At 44.8% G+C, this 24,572-nt stretch overlaps 1 protein-coding gene across 1 annotated transcript in view; it reads left to right on the top strand.

Annotated features, from left to right (window-relative positions):
* Positions 1-22,718, top strand: part of LOC124593838 — a 110,048-nt gene extending 87,330 nt beyond the window's left edge. The window contains exons 3-5 of the mRNA XM_047132186.1: positions 12,118-12,285; positions 17,533-17,627; positions 22,305-22,718. Of these exons, the coding sequence (XP_046988142.1) occupies positions 12,118-12,285; positions 17,533-17,627; positions 22,305-22,718 (677 nt within the window). The remainder of the gene's footprint in view (positions 1-12,117; positions 12,286-17,532; positions 17,628-22,304) is intronic.
* Positions 22,719-24,572: the final 1,854 nt, after the last annotated feature.

Genomic DNA, 24,572 nt, shown 5'->3' with positions numbered 1-24,572 from the left:
TGTTCTGAAGAAGTGGGGTTGTTGTTGATGTGGTCTTCAGTCCAGAGACTGGTTTGATGTACCTCTCCATGCTACTCCATCCTGTGCAAGCCTCTTCATTTCCCAGTACCTACCACAACCTAAATTCTTCTGAATCTGTCTAGTGTATTCATATCTTGGTCTGCCTCTATGAATTTTACCCTCCACGCTGCCCTCCAATACTAAATTGGTGATCCCTTGATGCTTCAGAATATGCCCTACCAGTGCGGTTAATGGGTGAAATTTTTCCGTCTATCCGATGAGCCATCGTCATTGGATAGGTAGCGAAAGAAGCAGAGTAAGAGAGATGGAATGTTGATCAAAGTATGATTGGTTGGTTGGTTGATTGATTTGGAGGATAGGCCCAAACAGCCAGGTCATCGGTCCCACCGGATTAGGGAAGGATGCGGAAGGAAGTCGGCCTTGCCCTTTCGAAGGAACCATCTCGGCGTTTGCCTGAAGTGATTAGGAACATCACGAAAAACCTAAATCAGAATGGCCGGACGCGGGTTTGAACCGTCTTCCTCCCGAATGCGAGTCCATTGTGTTAACGATTGAGTCGCCTCGCTCTCTAAACTATGATTGTCGTATCACTAAGGTGACTGTCTGGTAGTTGTTTCTCTTCCTCGCGCACCCTTGATGGCGGTAAGCCTCGAAGCTGGAAGCGAATAGCCGTCATCTCTATTCAAATTACACACGTTCTTAGAAATCTCTATCATTTCTCGGACTTCAATTCCCTAAATGTAGGATTCCTAAGCTCGCATTCGCACGTTGTTCACTAATACGTATTTTTAACCCCAATAAACCCACATTTGCACAACAAGCACGAGAAAACTCATTTCTGTAAGTGAAGCTACTATGGCCGTTATTACATGTAGGTTTCGCTCACTGGAAAATCTATAGGTACGTACAAGGACCTATCCTCAAGCAGCTCTATGGTTTTCTATTATTTGTGACCAACAGATCCCTTCTTAGTAAATTAGAATTTAGGTCGTAAAATATGTTGTATCTGAACAGATTATCTTCGAGTCTATGTAAATGAATGATGTCTTGAAAGAAGAAACTTTTCCTAACCGGCAAGACCTGCTCACCTGCTCTTAAGTAAAAGTGTATTAGCTGTCGGTTTCGATTATCTGATCATCTTCAGTTATCATACAGTTATTTACAACAGCCTGAATGGAAAAATATTTACTGTGGCGTCAAATAAAATAAAAAGTATCTTGCATCAATGTCGTTAACTGATGACAGAGCAAAAAAATGTTAATCTACAGCCTGGTCTAAATGTTTTTTACAATTCATGAATGTGTGCTGATGACAGAAACCGATGGTTAACGATTTATTTACTTCCAGCTCTTGGTGGTTCTGAAATGTCAAGTTTTCAGTTACTTACGAGCTATGGGCACCATCCGAACAAAACATATTAATGGGTAGTGTCCAATGATCAGTTTTAAGAAAAGTTCAAAAGAGACGCTTTGACATTCTTCTCCGATTTCGTGCACACTGCAAACGCCGTTTATTGCACCGGAATTAGATACCCGCTGCTTAGCACACTACCCGTTTTACAAAAACTATCGCGGTTACAAAAGAGGGTGGCAATGAATGGTCGTTGAGCACTATCTGCTCGGGAAACTGGCCGCTTCCTGTACCACGCAGTTTCCATTATTTTGTCAGTCCACTACAGGTACAGAGGGCGTAGCCACTACAACAAAAACGTAGCACCATAGAGAGCGCCACTGCGGGCTCGTCCGCTCGCGGAAATCGAAAGAGTTGTGTGCGCGGATATGGGAGTCAGACACGGAAACTGGCGCCGTGCCGGAGGGCGGAATATTATACCGCGGCGGACCAGCGCGGCGGGCATTTGTAGTCAATCGCAGCGGAAGCGACCGTTTTGTTTGTGCGGATGGCCACCAGATGGCTGCCCGTAATGCGCAGCGCAGCTGTTTTATAGGCGGCGGAACAATTTGTTTGGTCGTTGTTTATATTGATGACGGCGCGTATCTTAGCGGCCGAATCGTTCACAGCTGCAACGTAACACTGTGTTTAAATTCAATCGGAGTGAGGGCGCTACAGTTTGTAAAGCGTTCCGTCGGCCTGCGCGTAATTAATTACGAGTGTACGTTTCCCGCAGCACGGCCGCTCGCTACAGGGACCACACCGCGCCTCGGCTCTGCCGCGCGAATAAATTTGCAATCGGGCCGCGATCTACTTGGCAACGGTTTGCAGGGCAAGAAATACGTGTCACTGTTAAGAGCTGTGAGCGCGGAACCAAGCGATGACACCGAGCCCGCATTCTGAGTTAATTTTCTGACATGATACCAAATTTAACGATAAACGGCAAAACATTGATAAAACTACGGCGTCTATACTGACGGATTTGTTGTATGAACAGTTCACTCACCATGAAAATCAGTTTGTGATAGTAACTATCGTTGTCTTCATTAGGAATTAAATGGCTTCAAAGAAGTAACAGAATAACGCAGATTTAACTGAGATACTAGTGCAAACTGCGACCAGAGATTACGTTGATACCAACGATGAAACGTCAGTCGCAGCGTCTTTGTTTCCATCACAACACAAAACACGGGAGGAATTCTATCGCTACTCAAAGTGTCGGAACACGTGGCGTCATAGTTCGCAAAATTTCGAGTTCTGTTTGATCCTTCGATCAACCTATGATGAAGTGATTGATTATGGCACCCTTCACTAAGATCTGACTTTTTGGTTGTTAGTGCGTTATGGAGCTTAAGAAACACGTACTGAAACATTCTTAGGTCGTGCGTACAACGGCAACTAATAAATAAACAAAAGATTGCAATCATGATTCTGTCCGATTCTCGAGCTTTCGCTTGTTCCGCGATCAAGGGAGGTGCGATGGTACTCTTACCAATAGGGCTCTTACCGCTGTAATTCATTCTCTCGAAAGCAATTACAGTCACTTTATTACGATATATTTAGTTTGTTTGGCTTTTAATTCTTGATTAAATGTCTTGATCGTTTCATATTAATGTTGCTGTCTTGTTTTCGGAGTGGTTAAAATCTGATAATGTTTTTTTATCTATTATTTTAATATGTGAACAGGGATTGGGTTTACATTTCCCAATCTCTACCGCCTCTCGTAAGCAAATAAAATGTATTAGAACAAATAAGCCCTCGGTCACAAATATTAAGTCAAAATTGACCAGGTTTCGACGCTACTATGAGCGTCGTCTTCAGAACTAGACTAACTGTTCTAAAACATATTAGGTATATAATACATTAATATAATTAAAGTTTGTACTGACTGGAAAAGATGCAGTACTTACAAGTCACATATTAAAAAAGATCTAAGGCGGAAAGACGACGCCATGAATAGTTGTGAGATGGCGAGCCGCTAAGGGCTGCTCGTACTGTGAACAAGGTATTTTTTTTTTGTCAAATAAAATGTTGTATTGGGTTCAGTCAAGAAATATTTTTTTTGGGGGGGAGGGGGGGGGGGGGGTGCGGCATTCTCATCTTTGTTACCTTTACTTAAAATCAGCACAAATAATGTTTATATATCCCTCAATATCGGTACTGTTTGAGAACTAGTGTTGTAAATTTGTTCAAACACAATAGCAGTTCGTGCGGTGGCGGGATTTAATTACCATTTCCTCTAGTGTTTTACGAAATTCTCAGATCAGAGTCATAGTTTGTTGCGGCTAGTTCGTGGCTTGCGTATCCCTTGCATTCGCGCCTCGTGAGTTAAATGTCACGTGGTTGTTCGAACAAGTTCGATAATGTATCGAAACCTGCAGAGTATCATCAAATCTAGAGCCGTTCGAAAGCGAGTATGGTTTTCCCAGTCCCTACGCGGGGCATTCTTCTCCACTGTTTCGTACAGTAACACACAATACACAATACATGTACAGAAAATACTAAATTTTGTCCCTGACAAATAAGGATATGTTCCAAAAAGTCAATTAAAATAGTTCTAATCCCTAATTCCTACAAAGGCTTCAAATAACTGTGGTGTTGACGTATGGAACGACATGGACGAGGTGCCAATTGCAAAGTAACCCATTTCTGCCTAGCGTAACATCTATGTCACATAACATTCTGCCATTGTTATCTCTTGTTGGCAACAATTAATGTTTGGTGTACCTATTGTTGTACATCTCTCAGATAAGAAAGTTTTGGCGTTGATATTTAGGTGGCTTTCTGTCAGCCGAAAGCAGGAAAACTACAGTGTCCAATGCTTTAATTCTTGAAGACTTTTTTGAATAAGATTATGTTTTGGAATAATAACTAGGTGTTATTATCTCTCGCAATATATAACACAAATTTTAAAATCCTTGCTTGATTATGGTGTCAAAAGTTCCTGAAATTTATAATACACGTTAGCCAGAAAGTAAAATTCATTGTTATGGTTCCTAATCGAGTTTTTAATTGCGTGTTGCACATATGCTACACAAGGCAGAACAGTCAGTATCAAAACTTCCTTGTATGTCAGAGACCTGTATCTTAATTACACCCTTGCTATTCTTGAGGAGTAGAAAGAAGAAGATGCTACAATTATATTTATTGAACCACCTGAAGCTAATACGGAGACGGATGAAAATTCTTGTGACTAAGAGGGAGGTGGGGCAGAAAGATAATTTTGAACCTAGGCAACTTCATGCTGGTTCAGAAGCCGTGCTGACCTACAAAAACAGATTATCTGGTGAACCTGAGACCAAATGTTCTCATTATGGTAAACCAACCATGACATCTGTCTAGTGAGATCTGTGAGCCGTAATACCAAACAAGAGTAGAAAAAACCATGAACATAAGAAAACGTGGGGGAAACTGACCAAATTGACGAAAATTTATGTAGGCTGAGTATAAGAGGGAAGAAACGGGGGTGGCCGATTTTTACGTGCGTACTGGATGTGTTTGTACAAAATGCGTGGCTTCTCTACAGAAAGATAAATATGAATATGCTACAACAGCAGTTTCGTTGCGACACTGTTAAATATTACCCGAGTTCCAATGCAAAAATACCTTTAGGCCCTGGTCATCCTGCAGGTAATTCATATTGATTTTTGAGAATTTGTGGGACCAAACTGCTGGGATCATCAGTCCTTAGGCTTAGACACTACTTAATCTAACTTAAACTAACTTACGCTAAGGACAACACACACTCCCATGCCCGAGTGAGGACTCGAACTTCCGACGGGGTGAGCCGCGCGAACCGTGGCAAGGCGCCTCAGACCACGCGTCTACCCCACTCGGCAATTCATATCAAAGTAGAGTGCTACATGACATGAGATATGACAAGAAGAATCGTGTGGTAGATATGGTGCCACAGAAAAAAGAAAGACGACCCGCCGCAGAAACTGCAAAGTGTCTACAAGAACAATGTGCTGCAAATGTGATGGTGGTTTGTGCATAGAGTGTTTTGTACCATATCACAAAAGATAAGTGCTGTTGCCTAAACACAGTACACTGTCAGTGACATACACTGCATTATTTTGTTTACTGTCATGAATTTCACTTAAAATGTATGTTATGCCTAGCGTGACATATATGTTACACCCATTTCCCTTAAATAATCTATCACTTTTATGTTTAGCTTGTTGTAGCACGTTCCTTTGATGACATTAAAGAAATAAATATCTGATTTGTTAAACTCAGAAGTGAAAATTAATTCAGGCAGAAATGGGTTAAATCTACGGCCAGTCCCCCGTTTCCGATCACGATTTTCCGGAGGTTTCCCTTAGTCATCAGACGAACGCTGGAACTGGACATCTCCTCCCAAATAAAGATTCTTCCAAAGTGATCTTTACAGTTTTGATCACGTATATTTCAGAAATGGGGATAAGTAGAAACGCTATTTGCGACATAATCTTCTTTTGTCAGTTTAGAACTGAAAGATATGGTCATCCTCAGGGAATGGTAATGCATGTGAAGTGATGGATTGAGATATGACGCACAGGTCCAGTTGAATGTCCTTACATGTTACAGAATCACATCACAATCACGTCCGACCGTCAGACAGGGATACACGAGTTTCAACGAATCCGTAAGTGTCATGAAGAGGACGAGTTCTGGGCGTCCGAATAAGAGTGATGTCTATGAAGAACGAGTGAGAGAGATAATAACTATCCATAGCGCAACCAAATCAATCCGTGACGCGTGTCGACAGTTGCAGCTACTCCAAACCTCTGTACAAGGGGTGCTACACAAGAGACTGAAGCTTCGTGCATACAAGGTGCAGCTGCTACATACGCTTCAATCTGATGACAGGCTTAAGTACAAAGTATTTGCAACTGAGATCCTGACTAGCGTCGACTGTGACACATAATTTGAAAAAGATGATTCTTACCACGAAGTGTGCTTTCACGTGTCCGACAGTGTGGTGACCTGGGGCTCTGAGAATAGCCCTCTGCAGTGTGAAGTTGCGCGAGAGAGTCCAAACGTAAACGTGTGGTGTAGTTTGCTTCATGTTCGTTTCTCCTTGTAGAGGCTTCAGTAATCTCGACTGTTTATCTGGACGTTTTGGAACAGCCTGCATTTCCATACGTGGAACAGCTGCAGCCTTACATCATGCTACAGCAGGACGAAGCCCCTCATCACTTAGTCTCGATCGTTAGGAGAGTTTTGGACGGCACATTTCCCGAATTAACAGAGTGGGACCCATGTCCCGATCCCCAAAGTCTCCATACATAGCCCCATTAGATTATTTTCTTTGGGGCTTAGCGAAGAATGCTGTCTACCAGACCGCTGTGAGGGACCTGCAGGAACTGCAATCTTGGAAAGACAAGTAGTTGCACACGTTAATACGGATGTGTTAGGTTGGAAATTGGAGGAACTGGGATATCGCTTACATAGCCTGCTTGCTGCAGTTGGAGAACACATTGAAATCTGTTAAACGGCTAGTAAAATTTCAGATGTGTGTGAATATTATAGTGAAATGTGCCCCATTCGACCAGTTCCCGTTTGCGAAATATACATGATCAAAATTGTAAAGATCATGCTGAATCACCCTGTATTCTCAGTTGAATCTCCCTCTGACCTACCACTAGCCACCTGGGATATCGTTCTGAAAATAACAACACTCTACAACGACCCGCCAACTCTGGAGGGAATGAATGATATGCAAAAATATATCGAACAAGTCACTGACTTCTAAGCTGTATATGCGTTAACATATATACTTTTACAGATACTAGGTTTTGAAATTTATTGCTCGGGAAATGACGTTCCAGAACTTACTTAAAATAATTCTCATCTCCAGTTTTTTTTTTCTGGAGGTTTCTCTAGGCTGTATGGCAAATACTAGAACTGGAAATCCCCTCCCAAACATACCCAATTATGACTCCCTCTGTACCTGGCACGTAGCTTTAAGACGAGGCATTACTAAAACAGCCCCCCCCCCACCTCCCAGGCAGAATATGAAAAATAGTGAAATAATGAACCATTACAGTCTCTTGGTAAACTACCAGCATTGCTCAGTGCGAATCCAGTACCTCTGTTAAAATAGTTCATGCATTTGAACAGCCGTGATGGTTGCGTCCCGGTAGCTTGAGTTATGGATTGGAATCAAGCACCAAACATCTGCGGCACAGTACAAGTATGTAGAAAAATCTACTGTTGTCTGAGAAAATCGTAAGAGTAAGAAAAAAATCTTCCTTTTAGCCCCCAGTACCATGCGATTATATGAAGCACGCATTTTGAGTTAATTTGTTATGTCAATAAATTTAAGCAAAAACTATAAGAAATGTTGAGAATTTTTTTATGAAATAAATTGTAACTAACTGTAAATAAGTTACCGTGCTCCCTGTGAGGGAATCAGTGGATGAACGAGCGTCGTGTTTCGATAAATTTCACTGTAATTAGCTTTCAGCTAAATGACATCACCGGAATATCGAGGAATTGAATCTCATCCAATCGTTGCCACGAAACTGCAAGACTGCAGGTTTGTAAACCTCTGGGTAGATAAAACACGCTCTATTTCACGATGAACGCGTTAAAAGCAATGAATTCAGCTGTCGCAAACCATCCACGGAAAATCGGACATATATTTTCTGGCGTAGAATAGAGAACTCCAGGTATTGCACAAACGCGAAAAAGAACGAATGATGGATTTGTGTGAATGATTAACAATGTGTTCATCTATAAACACAGAGAACGGACCGGGAACTACTAAATGAAAATTCACAAGTGTATCTACTCCGTTCTTCAAAAGATTCTTCAAAACATATGACAAAAGTGACAATATTGCAGGTTTTAATTCGTAAAGACGACGTCAAGCAGCAAATTTACTGGAAAGTACGAACAAGCAATAACCTGTATTGGAAATGGTTTCTGTAACATATCTTGTTGTGTGCTATAAGCAACATTCTTACAACTCGTGTTTACATAATTAAATTCTGTAATAACTTTCGTTATTCTAGAACATAAACCCACAGTTAAAGCCGAAAGCAGAACTAAATTTGTTGATGAATTTTGAGCCTCGTTACCATTTTTTACACGGAGTACGCAATAAATGTAGATTTAACAGCCCTGTCTTCCCAAAAATACCAAATAACGCTACCCATTTTTTGTTTCCCAGACATGTATCGGCAGCTGTGTTACGTCATCTGTAAGTCTCACTTCAGTTCATGATATGTAGTTTACCGGCGTGATTGATTTGCTACGTTATTGTTTTAGGCCCGGAACTATAATACGTGTGTCCGTTCTTTTGTGATTGCTCAGCCTAAGGTTTATGATTTTAGACTTGTACTTAACATGGCGGTACGCTGTTGAACACTTCCTCTAGTAACCTGAAACTTACCACCCGGTGAATGTAAATGGCACAGGTACTTTATCTCATGTACAGCAAGTTGCGCACGTAAAAGAAAAAGCATATCATTTTTCATAATTGTCTCAAAAGAAGTTTTTTGATTTCCACTTGCACAGCTAAACGGCGTTGCTGATTTCTCGAACTTATCTGCAGTTGACCAATACGTTCTGGTGTTCGGCCTCATGTCGGTTAGATTATTAATGACCCCTAATTTTATCTGTTTAGTATTTACTGTTTTGAAATTATAGTTTTTTCATGTTTTAGCTAATACATGTAAAATATTTCTTTTAGTTGGTATTATTTCTAAAATTTAGTATTGTAGTATGAGTATTCAATCATTATTTGACTATTGTTTATAATAATAATAACATCCCAACACTAAAACATAGTAAATGAAAAGCACTAGTTGGCTTTTGTTATTGTAGAATAAAAACAAACTGGTGCTTTTCATTTATTATAATGTTGTTCTGCCAAGAACCGACGGAAGATTCTGTTAATATACTAAAACATAGCTTTTGCTACCAGTTACATGGCATAACAGGTTCTAAGAAACTTGCAAAGACACCCTATTATATAAGTGTAGCCAGTATGGCCGCAAACGGGTTTGTAAATTCACGTCGTCGAAATAGTCCTACCATACGAGGGAAGAAGTAAGTTACACATTCAAAGTAAATTTCATTGAATGCTGTTCTCCATTTCAAAGTGACAAAGACACATGACAATATTATTGAGCTTTGTCACCAAGTCTCTGTAAACGACGATCTGAACGTTCTACCACTAGTTCAATTCCTCGACGACAGAAACCCTTTCCTTGGTAGCGGAGCCATTCGAGAAACGCTGTGTGAACGTTCTCAACGCTGGAAAATCTGCAAAAGCTGCGAATCATTTCCTCCATGGCATGCACACTGTCTGTGCTCGATGTTGATAGCCGTCCTTACCGATCACCAACACCCATGCCTATGCGGCTTCGGTCAAACTGCTCGCACCACTTCACTACGGCTGGGTGCGACATTGCATTTGTTCCGTATACCGCCAGAGTTCCACTGTGAATCTGCTTACAGTTTAGACCTTTTGCCCACGAGAACCATACTTTGGAGTCGTTTCCAGTTTCCGCACCGTTTTATTGGCACGCTATGATAAACGCGATAATCGCAACGCAGCATACGTTTGTCTGCAAAGGAATCCAATGCCTCAGTCTTATCGCGCAAAGGTCTCAGCGTGTGACGACATCTGTAACTTACAGGGGCCGTACTTTTAGTACTTTTTAAAATTAAATAAGTGCATAATGTGCATTTGACCAGGTAGTGAAAATACCACTGTAAATGCACCGAACTTTATCTTCCTACTTGTAAGAGTCATTCGATTAATATTCGTTATTTTCCATTAACCACTTGCATATGGTATATCCTCAGTAATGTTATACAAAGGTTGGCGACGTAGTAAAATGTTGTAGCTCATTCCATAGAAATGAACATCATTTGGTAGTGGCCAAGTGGAGACTAATTATTTTTTTTACACATTTACGAGACGTACCTTAGTCATTCAGTTATTTCATTGTAATATTATAATCGCCGCGAGAGATACGTTATACAGGGTGTCCGAAAAGTCTTTCCCTGATTACATAAATTGATAACTCAGGCTAGAAGTGAGATACAAATATGAAACTGGTGTCTAATTGTTTACAAACTATCAAAGTTTTTTTTTCACACATCAGTAAACTTACACACGAGCTTACTTGGTAGCACTTAGCACATCTAGGCGATGTTCAATTTCCGTCCACACACTAGCCAACATCACTGGAGGGATCGATTCAACGACTGTGGTTATCCGTTGCCGCAGGGTTTCAAGATCAGGTTCACGTGTTTGGTAGACCTCGTCCTTGACATAACCTCATAAAAAGAAGTCTAATAGGGTTATGTCAGGAGAGCGTGGAGGCCAAACCGTTGGCCCATCACGACCAAACCATTGCCCAGAAAAGGTCATATCGAGATAGGCACGGACGTCCAAACCCCAATGAGGCGGTGCACCGTCTTGCTGAAACAAGACATCGGGGTGATACTGAAGCTGCTAAGGAACAGCATAGAGTTGCAACATGTCCAGATACACTGCAGGTGTGATGGCAGCCTCAGGGAAGAAGAATGGCCCGATAATTCGATCGTGCAATAGCGCGCACCTTTGGACTGCCTCTGGTGGACTCCATGACCTCGCCAGGGGGTTGTGAACCCCAAATGCGCACATTATGGTGATTCACTACTCCACAACAAAAAAGGTCGCTTCGTCGGAAGAGGCAATTCGTCTGAGATAACCATAATCCTCCTCAATACGTGACAGCATTTCGACCGCAAAGTCATATCGACGTGTACTGTCATTGGGCAACAAAGCCTGAACGATTTGCACTTTGTATGCACGAACCAATAACCGTTTGTGTAAAAGGTCATGGAGAGAGCTTTTTGGCATCTGTAATTCACGTGAGGTCCTGTGCACCAATTTCTCCGGACTTCGCAGAAAAGACTGCCTTACAGCTTCCACTCTGTCTATTGAGGTTCTTGGTCGATCAGACCTCGGAAGGTCAGCAACCGATCCTGTGTTCTTGAACCTCTCATAGCAGGCTTTAACGCTCATGACATCAGGTGGAATCCTTCCAAATGTAGCCTGGAAGTGTGTCTGCACTGTGGTTGGTGATCGTGTGTCGTGGTACCACAGGACACACTGTGCCTTCTCCTGATTGGTTAACATGGCTTCTTAGGCACTGCACCTCATCCACTACTTACGTACTGCGAACCTAAAACAGAAAAAACTTTGATAGTTGCAAGCAATTCGACACAAGTTTCATATTTGTATCTTACCTCTAGCCTGAGTTATCAATTTATGTAATCAGGGAAAGTCTTTTCGGACACCCTGTAGTTTCAGGTTTCTTCACGCAGCGGACGGCCGTCTACGACTTCGGTATTGTACTTGCCGATGTGTTAAAGTCGAACCACGAGATTTCTTCGGCGTATCTGTAACAAGTAGAGAAACTAGGAACACTTTTTAGTTTATATTAAACGAAACTATGATAGTAAATGCACTAGATTAACGACATACAATACCATACATCGTGTAGCGCCTAAGTTCTCTGTAATAATGTGCAACTTAAGTATCACTGCAGATTTTCTGATTACGTATTCAGAAACTCTTTTGACGTCGATTTTATTTTAACCGCCTTGTGTCTCTGCGGCGTCCGTACTACCCAGCACATGTAGACGACGTCACCGCAAATTAGTAACGGTGGCAGGATTTACCAGCTGATCTGACAAGTGTGTGGCGTTTGCTTGCAGATTTCCACTACCTACCGGGCCAGCACGCTTTCGGGCCCTTCGGCATGTTCCCGGGCGCGCAATGGCTGGACTCGGCGGCCTACCTCGGGTACCCCTGGCAAGAGTACTTCCGCCGGCCAGAACTGTGTAAGCTGCCAGCGGCCGCCGCCGCCTGCTCCATGCTCAAAGGTGAGTACCACTGGATCCAGCTGCCCTTGCCACTCTCCTGCAGGCATTTCGCCATCTTTCCAACTGTATACATACTGAACTGTAACATCGAGTTCGGAACATTCTCTGGAACGAACAAGTCCCTTGAGATCAGAGAGATTCTCCTTCAGTCATAAATTATCCCCGTAATAACATATGGCCTAGAAACCTGCACAGTAACCAAACAGGTCGACAGTAAACTACAAATCGCGAAATGAAGTTCTTACGAACGAAGAAAAATATATAAGTTAGGGCAAATGAGATGATAAACGCAGACCCTGGAGCGTTCACATCCCTGAAAGAAAACCTGACAAGGACCCTCTGAGACGATTTAGCCATGTCAAACTAATGAGCGAGGGAAGGATAGCAAAACCGGAAGTAAGAGATGACTGGACCAAGTGAAGGAGGATATAGGAACAAGAAAACTAAACTGGGACACAGTTCTGAGAGAATCACATTCGGGCACCTGGAATGGAAAACCAGCGATGACGATGAAGAACCTTAACCACATCCGGGCACCTGGAGTGGAAAACCAGCGATGATGATGAAGAACCTTATAGCCCCACGGTCTATGTGGGTCTCTGGTGCAAGTTAAATGCCGGCCGCTGTGGACGATCGGTTCTAGGCGCTTCACTCCGGAACCGCGATGCAGCTACGGTCGCAGGTTCGAATCCTGCCTCGGTCATGGATGTGTGTGATGTCCTTAGGTTAGTTAGGTTTAAGTAGGGGACTGATGACCTCAGATGATAAGTCCTATAGTGCTTAGAGCCATTTGAACCATTTTTATAAGTTAAACCACTTGACACAATAATGTGAAGTAAGTGCTCGAGCGTCAGTAAATGTTGTGTCTGCAGACAACTGGTAGACCTAAGGGAAGAACTCAGGAGAAATGGAAACGCATAACATCAGATTAAGAAAGCTATATAAGTCAAAACACCGGAGAAACTGAGTCAAAATGGAAAGAAACTTAACAATATGTTTAAAAAACTGAACAACGGCTATTACGAATATGGAATGAAGATAAATTTGAAGAATAAGTCAATGATACTTACAAGTCAATCAAGGAAGATAAAACTGAGTATTTGGTTTTACTTAGTAGAACATGTCGGCAGCTTCAGCTGATACGCAAAATTATCAATAACATAATACTTACTCAAGAAATAAATGCAAGGATAGTTATTGCATTCTCTGTGGTGCAAAAAAATAATTAAGGCAAGTGTTTTGTATAATATGTTGCCATGTATTGGGTAGAAGTATGGACACTGCGGCAGAGAGATGAGAAACGGTTAGAGGCTTTGGAGATGTGACAATAACAGAAGGCGTGAAACAGAGACATAAAATAAGATGAAATCGTGTTACTATGGTCGAAAGAGTAAAGAAAAGTACTGGAAACTGTTAAGATAACGGAAAGATATTGGCAGTTTCGTAGGACACTGGATGAGAAGAGACTCCACAGTAATGGATGCGCTGGGAGGAACGGTGACTGAAAAGAGGACCAGAGGTAGAAGAAGATAACAGTTATTTGACAAACATCAAGATAAATATATCTTGCGCAGCTACGAAAAGGATGACCGGAAAAATGGAGGAGTGGAGAATGCTGAACGGCTGTGGTGGACGACGCATAATTAACGTTGTGAGCCAAAACGCCACAGTAATCGAAGGAAGAGGAAGAGGAGAAAACAATAGAATCCACGTCCTTTCTCCGAAACTTGGGAAATAAAGTGAAATAGATCTTCCACCCATCGGCCAAGTTGATAGCTCTTTTGGGATTTGTGAAGGATGATCTGTGTTCAAGAAAAGAGGGAATCTTTTAAATTATTGTCAGCACAGGTTAAGAAATCTAGAGCAAACCAAACGTACTTTGGAAGAATGGTGCGTCGAATACAAAGGCAACTGTACCTGTTACAGCCTAAAAATCTACTGTGGCTGAATATTGTACTTCTACTGGCCATTGTACGGATAATGCAGAAGCTTTTGACTACATAATAATCCTAGTGTGGTTCAGTGATCAAGAAAACTGAGGAAACGCAATTTGTGGACAACCTATTCATCCGGGACGAGGCCGTCTACCCGCATAATTCATGAAAATCTCAACACTCTTAAAAAAAAAAAAAAAAAAAAAAGGTTACAAGCCTTCGTTATCCAACACTGCGACAGCTGCCACCAGGCAACATTTCCATCTTTGACGCATAACTTTATCTTTGATTATCGCTGTTGAGCCGACTGTATTATCTGCGAAGCATGCTCATTTTAGTTGAGAGTATAGCTTTCTGTCATGTGGTTTTAGCATTACCGTATAATATAGAACTATTTCACTGAATCTCTTAAATATGTTTGTACGTTTCACATCTGAAATATAAGAAGAAGAAGTGCTACAGTCTTTTATCCACGCCCGAAAAATTGTGGAATATTCTGTCTACCGGGAAAAATTTAAGTATCACATTACAGACACACTGCCTAAACGTTGAAACCATCGTTTTGTCTGGAATGTAGGCTTTCATAGAAAATTAGAATTTATTTCTACCTCACGACTCACCAGTTTCGATCCTAGGGTGATACTTCAAGAGATACTAATTGGCAGCCAAATATATCGGCTGCGGCAACTATGGAAAACAGTATGCAGTAGATGTCGCATCGATGCTGCCAGATATAATAGACAGAAATACGACAGAATTAAATCGAGTAGCAGTGTGTCCTCCGGTTTTTTATGGACAGTACCTTACCTTCATTTACGCTGAGGGTTAACTGACGGCTCCTGCATCAAGCTTCGATTATCTGCAGATCTTCTTGTATATTTCTCTACAGTTTTCTAGCGCCAAAACCTTAGCATACACAACGTCAGCCGGAAAGAACTTCACAGAGCTCTCGAAGTTAAGAACGACATGTTCAGTTTCACGTTCTAGGAGGCCTGAAGGTTCCATTCCGTTGCGAGGATACTGGGAATTTGTGTTTTGACGAAAGTGGTCGACTGTATCTCAAGGGCAGCATCCAACTGAAGAATAAGACACACAGAGCCACAGCGCAGACTACCATAAACCGTTCTTTCTTACAGGTAGTGTGTTTTGTAATGAATGAGAAGCTAGAGTAAGTCCTCTTTTTTGCAATTTTAGTGTTTCTCCTGTCGATTCATTTGCATGTATTATCCGTTTATTGTCACTCTGTGATTCTTCTGTCATACCGTCTTTCTTTGGCTTCATATTGTAAAGGCTTCCAAGGTTCGGTAAATAAGAATGTTGAAATCTAATTCTCAGTCAGAGTCAGTAAATAGTAAGAACAGGGTTTCGGGAATAGTGATAGTACAAATATTCTACAAATTCGCTAAAAAAATGGTTCAAATGGTTTTGAGCACTGTGCGACTTAACTTCTGAGGTCATCAGTCGCCTATAACTTAGAACTAATTAAACCTAACTAACCTAAGGACATCTCACACATCCATGCCCGAGGCAGGATTCGAATCTGCGATCGTAGCGGTCGCTCGGCTCCAGACTGTAGCGCCTTGAACCGCACGGCCACTCCGGCCGGCAATTTGCTAAAACAGTCATTCAAGACCGAATAGTTAATTAAACTGCGTAGAATTTCTTTCCAGCCACTAAACAGAGTCAAAAAATACCAATGCTGGTTCATAAATCTTCTGACTCAAGGGGTATCAAAAAGCAAAGATACAGGGAAGGTTTTCTCCCACGCCCATTCGAAACTAGAATACCGCCTTGTAATAAATGTACATTAAGAGATATTTTCTGTGCCGACTGCTTAATGATTTATCAATCAGATGTACAACGAATGTTCTTAGGATGTTGATAATTGTTTTCAAAGTATTCCCTGGGTCCAGTGCATGTACATTCACTTGAATTGACAGACGCTTTCGCGAGTAGCACGCACGACTCGTGTTCCACGCCACCTACAAGTTACGGACTTCAGTTCGCCAGCAGGAGAATCCCCTCGCGAACGTCGCCCCCCTCCCAGGAACTCTTTCATCAGGGCATTACGCTGACCGGCCATCTTGGTTTCCTGGTCTGCCTATTGTGGGCAAATCTGCACACCATGGCTTGTCCTCTCTGACTCATCCCCAGCATCATTCAGCCACCCCTCGCCACCCCTAAGAAGCTGGAATGAGGAGGGTGGTCCGCCCCTCCCAGTGGAATACGCGAACGCATGTGTGCGTGCCTGTGTGTGCGTGTGTGTGTGCGGGAGTTCGCCTCTGCGTTGGCGGCCGGGGGAGCAGAGGTGGGTGGACCAAGCTGTGTTTCAATTCAAAGGGGCGCCCCTCCCCTCCTTCTCCTCCTCCAGGACCACCCCTTGCCAAACTCCCTGGCGCCCTCATTGTACATACAGTATAAGCTCGCTCAAATCGGATTAAGGGATGGAGGGGCGGAGAACGGAGGTCCGACAGAAAGGGTGAGGGGAGAGAGGGGGGGATGAATTTCATACGATGACAGTCAGTGTTGCAGCTAATTCCCATAAGACTTTAAAACCGACGGAGGCTCAAAGAGCCACCAGCAGGCTGCTGGACGCTGCGGGGGAATCTGAATGCTGGCGATAGCGAGTCCTCACTCCTCTCCACCCGCCCGCTACCTCCCCTTCTCTCCCCGGCAGATTCCTCCTCAGCTACATTCGTCTTTATCTTTCTGTCTTCGTCGCGCGTCTCATGAATTCGGAAGCAGCGTGCGGGATCCCCGGTGCTGCCAAGACGTAACAATGATGGCGCGAGCGCCCAATGAAGCGAAAGCCCGCCGGCAGACAGATGGCCCCGTGGAGCCGGCGAATTCCCAGGCAGGCGACCCTTCCGCTGCAGCCGAACGCTTCTTATGAGTGCGCGGGTCCCCCAGCAGATGCATTAGCCGCGCCCTATAAATCTCACCCGCCGCCCTGGATGTGGGCTGTATTGGTTATCTGGTCATCCATCTGCCTCTGGCCTACTGTTCTGTTTTTGTACAGACCAAAAGACACAAGATCTCCCCCCCCCCCCCTCTCTCCCTCTCCCTCTCTCTCTCTCTCTCTCTCTCTCTCTCTTTCACTCAAGAACACATACGGAAGTGAAGAACGAGGAACAAGATTTTCAGTCCTTCTTCTTCTTCTCCTCCTTATTCATCGCTTCACGTATTAGGCAAGGCAAACTGCCTGTTTCGGTATAGCCTTTTTACGTACCTTCTTCCATTGCATTTATAACTGAATGTCATTTATAATTGAGAGTTGGGACGATGACGCGAATATACAGCGTTTCTCATCCAGCTGTCAACCTCACCTGCCAAGCAGACGAGGCGGTTACGATCGAGTATTGGCGGTATAACCATGACATCGAGTACAGAGGAAATGCTGTACCATACGTGAGTTACGACCTGTAGCTGGCAAAGCTCAGAGACGGCAATCCCATCAGCAGTCTTACTGCAAAGGTCCAGTACCCAATTTAGAACTCACTAAACGTACTTGCAGTACTTAGTCTTATCACGAAAACGGGACACATTACCGGGATACGAAATGGACAATAAACAACCACAAGACAAAAATTTTAACTTTTCTCAACCAATTACTCGTATGTAGGAGGAAAGTGCATAGAACATCGAGGGAAATCTGTGTGGTTCAAGCAATTTACGGTATTTACTTCATACTGAATAGCTACCAAACTTGCCTCTGCGCACTCGCTGATCACATCAAACAGCTGCGTAGTGGGAATTACTGAAAAAAAATGATGTGCACCATCTTTAACGATAGCGGTACTCCAACAACAATAAGAGCCTGGTTTGCCAAAGTAGTGAGCTACATGTAGCTAGTGAGAAGCCGCTGCGTTACAAACTATCTGATCAAAAGTATCCGGACACCTATTGCTGGAAATTAATATGGGGTGTGTCCATCCTTCGCCTTTCAAATGGTTCAAATGGCTCTGAGCACTATGGGACTCAACTTCTGAGTTCATCAGTCCCCTGGAACTTAGAACTACTTAAACCTAACTAACCTAACGACATCACACACATCCATGCCCGAGGCAGGATTCGAACCTGTGACCGTAGCGGTCGCGCGGTTCCAGACTGAAGCGCCTAGAACCGCACATCCACACCGGCCAGCCCTTCGCCTTTATAATGGTTCAACCATGCTGGGCACATGTCCGAAAGAAGAGACACCAAATATATAATGAAGGCGACGACGGCCAATGATCACATCAGTGCATGTGCATACGAAGCTCGAACTCTTCCTGAATCGGCGAGATGCCGCGAATAATCAGACTAATGAGCACGGGCACTATATAAATAATTTGTGTGTAAGCTAAAAATTTAGGTCTGATGGGAGGTGCACTAGGGTAGTCCATGCAGTTGTGGTAATAACTGTGTGCGGATGGTGCAGTTGTTGGTGCATCTACGTAATAATTGGGTTTGAACCCCAGTACGACACAAATTTTCAGCTTGCCCCGTTGACATATATCAGTTCCCACTGACAGTTAATGTCTTCAATATCTCTGTGTCTTGATTCATAGCAGCTGCAGGATGAGAACGGTGTTTGTTTTCTCGAAGGTGACCAAAAGAACAGACACCGCATACCTAATTAAGGTAATGACAGCCAATGATCCCTTCAATGCAGATGCACTCCAAGCTCGAATTATTACGGGAATCGGCGAGATGGCTCGAGTATTGAGGCCTATCAGCAGGGAGACGACGTCAGTAGTGTGTGGTATAAGTTGGCCGGCCGGAGTGGCCGAGCGGTTCTAGGCGCTTCAGTCCGGAACCGCGCTGCTGCTACGGTCGCAGGTTCGAATCCTGCCTCGGGCATGGATGTGTGTGACGTCCTTAGGTTAGTTAGGTTTAAGTAGTTCTAAGTTCTAGGGGACTGATGACCTCGGAGGTTAAGTAAAACAAGGCGGGTGGCGACATGTAGCGGAACTGACACGAGACCTTAATGCTGGGCAGAGAACAAGTGTGTCTTAACACACAGCGCACCGAATATTCCGGGCGATGAGCCTCCGCAATGGACGACCCAAATGTGTGACAATGTTAACACCAGCACTTCGGCAACTGCGACTGAAATGGACACTTCACCATCGGCACTGGACGTTGGTGCAGTGGCAGCGCATTGTATGGTCTCAAGAACCGCGATGCCTTCTTCATCAAGCCGATAATAGTAATGTCATGTGACTAGGGCCTCCCGTCGGTAGACCGTTCACCGGGTGCAAGACTTTCGATATGACACCACTTCGGCGAATTGCGCGTCGATGGGGATGAAATGATGATGATTAGGACAACAGAACACCCAGTCCCTGAGCGGAGAAAATCTCCGACCCAGCTGGGAATCGAACCCGGGCTCTTAGGATTGACATTATGTCGCGCTGACCACTCAGCTACCGGTGGCGGACATGAAGCCGATGCGAGGGCGCGTCTTCCAGCGGAACAGTTCCTTGACAACAGTGCTGCGGGATGGAGATAACCTGGCGGCGGCTGAATTATGCTCTGGAGAAGATTCACGTGGGCTTCCATGGAACGAGTGGAGTTTGTGCAAGGCACCATGGAGTATCGTTTAGTGGTTGCAGACCTCGTACACCATTTCATGATGATTACGTTTCCTGACGGCTGTCGCTTTCTTCAGCAAGATAACGCGCCATGTCACAAGGCCAGGAGTGTGATGGAATGGTTCGGGAAACATAGTGGCGAATTCCAATTGATGTGCTGGGCTCCCAACCCACCAGATCTGAAACGGATCGAACACATATGGATTGTGATTGAAAGTTGCGTCAGAGCCCTCCCACCGTGGAATTTACTGGAATTAGGTAACGTGGGTGCAGATGTGGTGCCAACTCCCTCCAACGACCTACCAAGGCCTCATTGCTTCCATGCCACGGCGCCTCGCCTCTGTTACTTATGCCAAAGACGGGTATATCGGCTGTTAGGTAATTGATCATAATGATCATCACACAAATCTAAAGACTGTAAATTCAACTACATACTTTGAGATTGCAAATACGAATAACTTAATTGGAACGATCACATATATAATTTTGTGGAGAAACAAACCAAAAAACTGCGATTTATTGCCAGAACACTTAAAAAGTGTAACAAATCTATTATACTGCTTACATCACGCTTGTCCTTTTCTGAAGTAATGCTGTGGGATGCGGGATCCACGGCAGACGGGACTGACCGACTAGAAACGAAAAAGTTGAAGAAGAGCAGCTCCTTCTGTACTACCGCGATATACGGGGGAGAGTGCGACGGACATCATACATGAATTGGTGTGGCAACCGCTAAAACTAAGATTTTTTCGTTGCGACAGGATCTTCTCGTGAAATTTCAATCACTAACTTTCTCCTCTGAAAGCGAAAATGTTATATTGGCGCCCACCTACACTACTGGTTATGAAAATTGCTACACCAAGAAGAAATGCGGACGATAAACGGGTATTCAATGAACAAATACATTACTGGAACTGACATGTGATTACATTTTCACGCAATTTGGGTGCATAGATCCTGAGAAATCTGTACCCAGAATAACCACCTCTGGCCGTAATAACGGCCTTGATACGCCTGGGCATTGAGTCAAACAGAGCTTGGATGGCGTGTACAGGTACAGCTGCCCATGCAGCTTCAACACGATGCCACAGTTCATCAAGAGTGTGAAGAGGCAGTTTCTCAGCCACCATTGACCAGACGTTTTCAATTGGTGAGAGATCTGGAGAATGCGCTGGCCAGGGTAGCAGTCGAACGTTTTCTGTATCCAGAAAAGCCCGTACAGGGCCTGCAACATGCAGTCGTGCATTATCCTGCAGAAATGTGGGGTTTCGCAGGGATCGAATGAAGGGTATAGGCACGGGTCGTAACACATCTGAAATGTAACGTCCACTGTTCAAAGTGCCGTCAATGCGAACAAGAGGTGACCGAGACGTGTAACCAATGGCATCCCATACCATCACGCCGGGTGATACGCCAGTATGGCGATGACGAATACACGCTTCCAATGTACGTTCACCGCGATGTCGCCAAACACGGCTGCGGCCATCATGATGCTGTAAACAGAACCTGGATTAATCCGAAAGAATGACGTTTTGCCATTCGTGGACCCAGGTTCGTCGTTGAGTACACCATCACAGGCGCTCCTGTCTGTGATGCAGCGTCAAGGGTAACCGCAGCCATGGTCTCCGAGCTGATAGTCCATACTGCTGCAAACGTCGTCGATCTGTTCGTGCAGATGGTTGTTGTCTTGCAAGCGCCCCCATCTGTTGACTCAGGGATTGAGACGTGGCCGCACGATCCGTTACAGCCATGCGAATAAGATGCCTGTCATCTCGACTGCTAGTGATACGAGGCCGTTGGGATCCAGCACGGCGTTCCGTATTACTCTCCTGAACCCACCGATTCCATATTGTGCTAACAGTCATTGGATCTCGACAAACGCGAGCAGCGACGTCGCGATACGAGAAACCGCAATCGAGATACGGTACAATCCGACCCGTATCAAAGGCGGAAACGTGATGATACGCATTTCTCCTCGTTACACGAGGCATCACAACAACGTCTCACCTGGCAACGCCGGTCAACTGCTGTTTGAAAAATCGGTTGGAAACTTTCCTCATGTCAGCACGTTGTAGGTGTCGCCACCGGCGCCAACCTTGTATGAATGCTCTGAAAAGCTAATCATTTGCATATCACAGCATCGTCTCCCTGTCGGTTAAATTTCGCGTCTGTAGGACCCCATATTCGTGGTGTAGCAATTTTAATGGCCAGTAGTGTAGTTAGGGCGAAATGATCATCATGATAAAGTGAAATCAGAGCTCGCACAGAAAGATTTAAGTACTTGTTTTTCCCACGCGTCCTTCGAGGGTGGAACGGTAGAGAAATGGCTTGACGGTGGTTCAATGAACTCTCTTCCAGGTATTTAATTGTGAATTCCAGAATAATCGTGTATATGTGGACGCAGATGTGACTGACCGTATAGTCGTTTGAAGTGTCGCATTCCAAGAAGAGAACTCATTCTAGACATTTGTGGGAGCAGTATTCGGCACTGTGCCTCCTTGTTTTGGAGGCCTACTGCATGTACAACAGTGCGCTGAAAAGCTTGGTCCAGTTGGACAACCGCGTACCACTGGGTGCATCTGACGACGGCCGGCTCGGAAGAAGAGCTCCTTGCCGTGCAGCGACGCGGGGGCGTACGTCGCACGGTGTCCCGTCCCTTTGTTTGCTCAGGAGCATTAATAATGCCGCCGACCAGCCGGCCGCGCCCCGCACGAGGAGCTGCCAGTACAAAGAAGAGCTGTGCAAGCCTCATGGTCTGAGGTTTACGGCCTGTGTACACATACGGGGTGGGCCTACAAAGAAGGACAGGACAAATACTTCATTTGTTCCTCGAGGGGTTAAAAAGGGGGTGGTGGAGACAGGGGTGTCGGGGTTCCTCCAAGGCTTCATCACAGGGCGAAGCAGTCAGCAGGCGACGGGTTGATGCTGAGCTTAACCTGAGGAAGCCCACTCCCAGATGAACATACGATAGAAAAAGTGTAATTCGATTGAGGTAGAAACCAAACCGTATTTGTGCAGGGTATTCGGGAAGAAGAAACAAATGTTTTGCGTTTTGTAGACGCAGATGATATAGTAATTTTATCAGTGACGTCAGAGGTCTTCCAAGAGTAGGTGAATAGAATTGATAAGTGTCTTGAAAAGAGGTTAAAAGATAAATACCAACAAAAGTGAAACAACAGTACTGGTATGTAGTCCATTTAAATCTGATGATGCTAATACACTCCTGGAAATGGAAAAAAGAACACATTGACACCGGTGTGTCAGACCCACCATACTTGCTCCGGACACTGCGAGAGGGCTGTACAAGCAATGATCACACGCATGGCACAGCGGATACACCAGGAACCGCGGTGTTGGCCGTCGAATGGCGCTAGCTGCGCGGCATTTGTGCACCGCCGCCGTCAGTGTCAGCCAGTTTGCCGTGGCATACGGAGCTCCATCGCAGTCTTTAACACTGGTAGCATGCCGCGACAGCGTGGACGTGAACCGTATGTGCAGTTGACGGACTTTGAGCGAGGGCGTATAGTGGGCATGCGGGAGGCCGGGTGGACGTACCGCCGAATTGCTCAACACGTGGGGCGTGAGGTCTCCACAGTACATCGATGTTGTCGCCAGTGGTCGGCGGAAGGTGCACGTGCCCGCCGACCTGGGACCGGACCGCAGCGACGCACGGATGCACGCCAAGACCGTAGGATCCTACGCAGTGCCGTAGGGGACCGCACCGCCACTTCCCAGCAAATTAGGGACACTGTTGCTCCTGGGGTATCGGCGAGGACCATTCGCAACCGTCTCCATGAAGCTGGGCTACGGTCCCGCACACCGTTAGGCCGTCTTCCGCTCACGCCCCAACATCGTGCAGCCCGCCTCCAGTGGTGTCGCGACAGGCGTGAATGGAGGGACGAATGGAGACGTGTCGTCTTCAGCGATGAGAGTCGCTTCTGCCTTGGTGCCAGTGATGGTCGTATGCGTGTTTGGCGCCGTGCAGGTGAGCGCCACAATCAGGACTGCATACGACCGAGGCACACAGGGCCAACACCCGGCATCATGGTGTGGGGAGCGATCTCCTACACTGGCCGTACACCACTGGTGATCGTCGAGGGGACACTGAATAGTGCACGGTACATCCAAACCGTCATCGAACCCATCGTTCTACCATTCCTAGACCGGCAAGGGAACTTGCTGTTCCAACAGGACAATGCACGTCCGCATGTATCCCGTGCCACGCAACGTGCTCTAGAAGGTGTAAGTCAACTACCCTGGCCAGCAAGATCTCCGGATCTGTCCCCCATTGAGCATGTTTGGGACTGGATGAAGCTTCGTCTCACGCGGTCTGCACGTCCAGCACGAACGCTGGTCCAACTGAGGCGCCAGGTGGAAATGGCATGGCAAGCCGTTCCACAGGACTACATCCAGCATCTCTACGATCGTCTCCATGGGAGAATAGCAGCCTGCATTGCTGCGAAAGGTGGATATACACTGTACTAGTGCCGACATTGTGCATGCTCTGTTGCCTGTGTCTATGTGCCTGTGGTTCTGTCAGTGTGATCATGTGATGTATCTGACCCCAGGAATGTGTCAATAAAGTTTCCCCTTCCTGGGACAATGAATTCACGGTGTTCTTATTTCAATTTCCAGGAGTGTAGAATTAGATTAGAAAATGTGATACCATAAGCTATCAGTGAGTTTCCCTTTTTGGGCAGCCAAATAACTGACGATGCCTGAAATACAGAGGAAAAAAAACGCAGAATGGGGATAGCAAGAAAAGCATTTGTAAAAG

This window comes from Schistocerca americana, chromosome 2, assembly GCF_021461395.2.
Source record: "Schistocerca americana isolate TAMUIC-IGC-003095 chromosome 2, iqSchAmer2.1, whole genome shotgun sequence".
Taxonomy (NCBI): domain Eukaryota; kingdom Metazoa; phylum Arthropoda; class Insecta; order Orthoptera; family Acrididae; genus Schistocerca; species Schistocerca americana.
The sequence above is the reverse complement of the archived record's forward strand: the minus strand, read 5'-3'. Positions and strand labels throughout refer to the sequence as shown.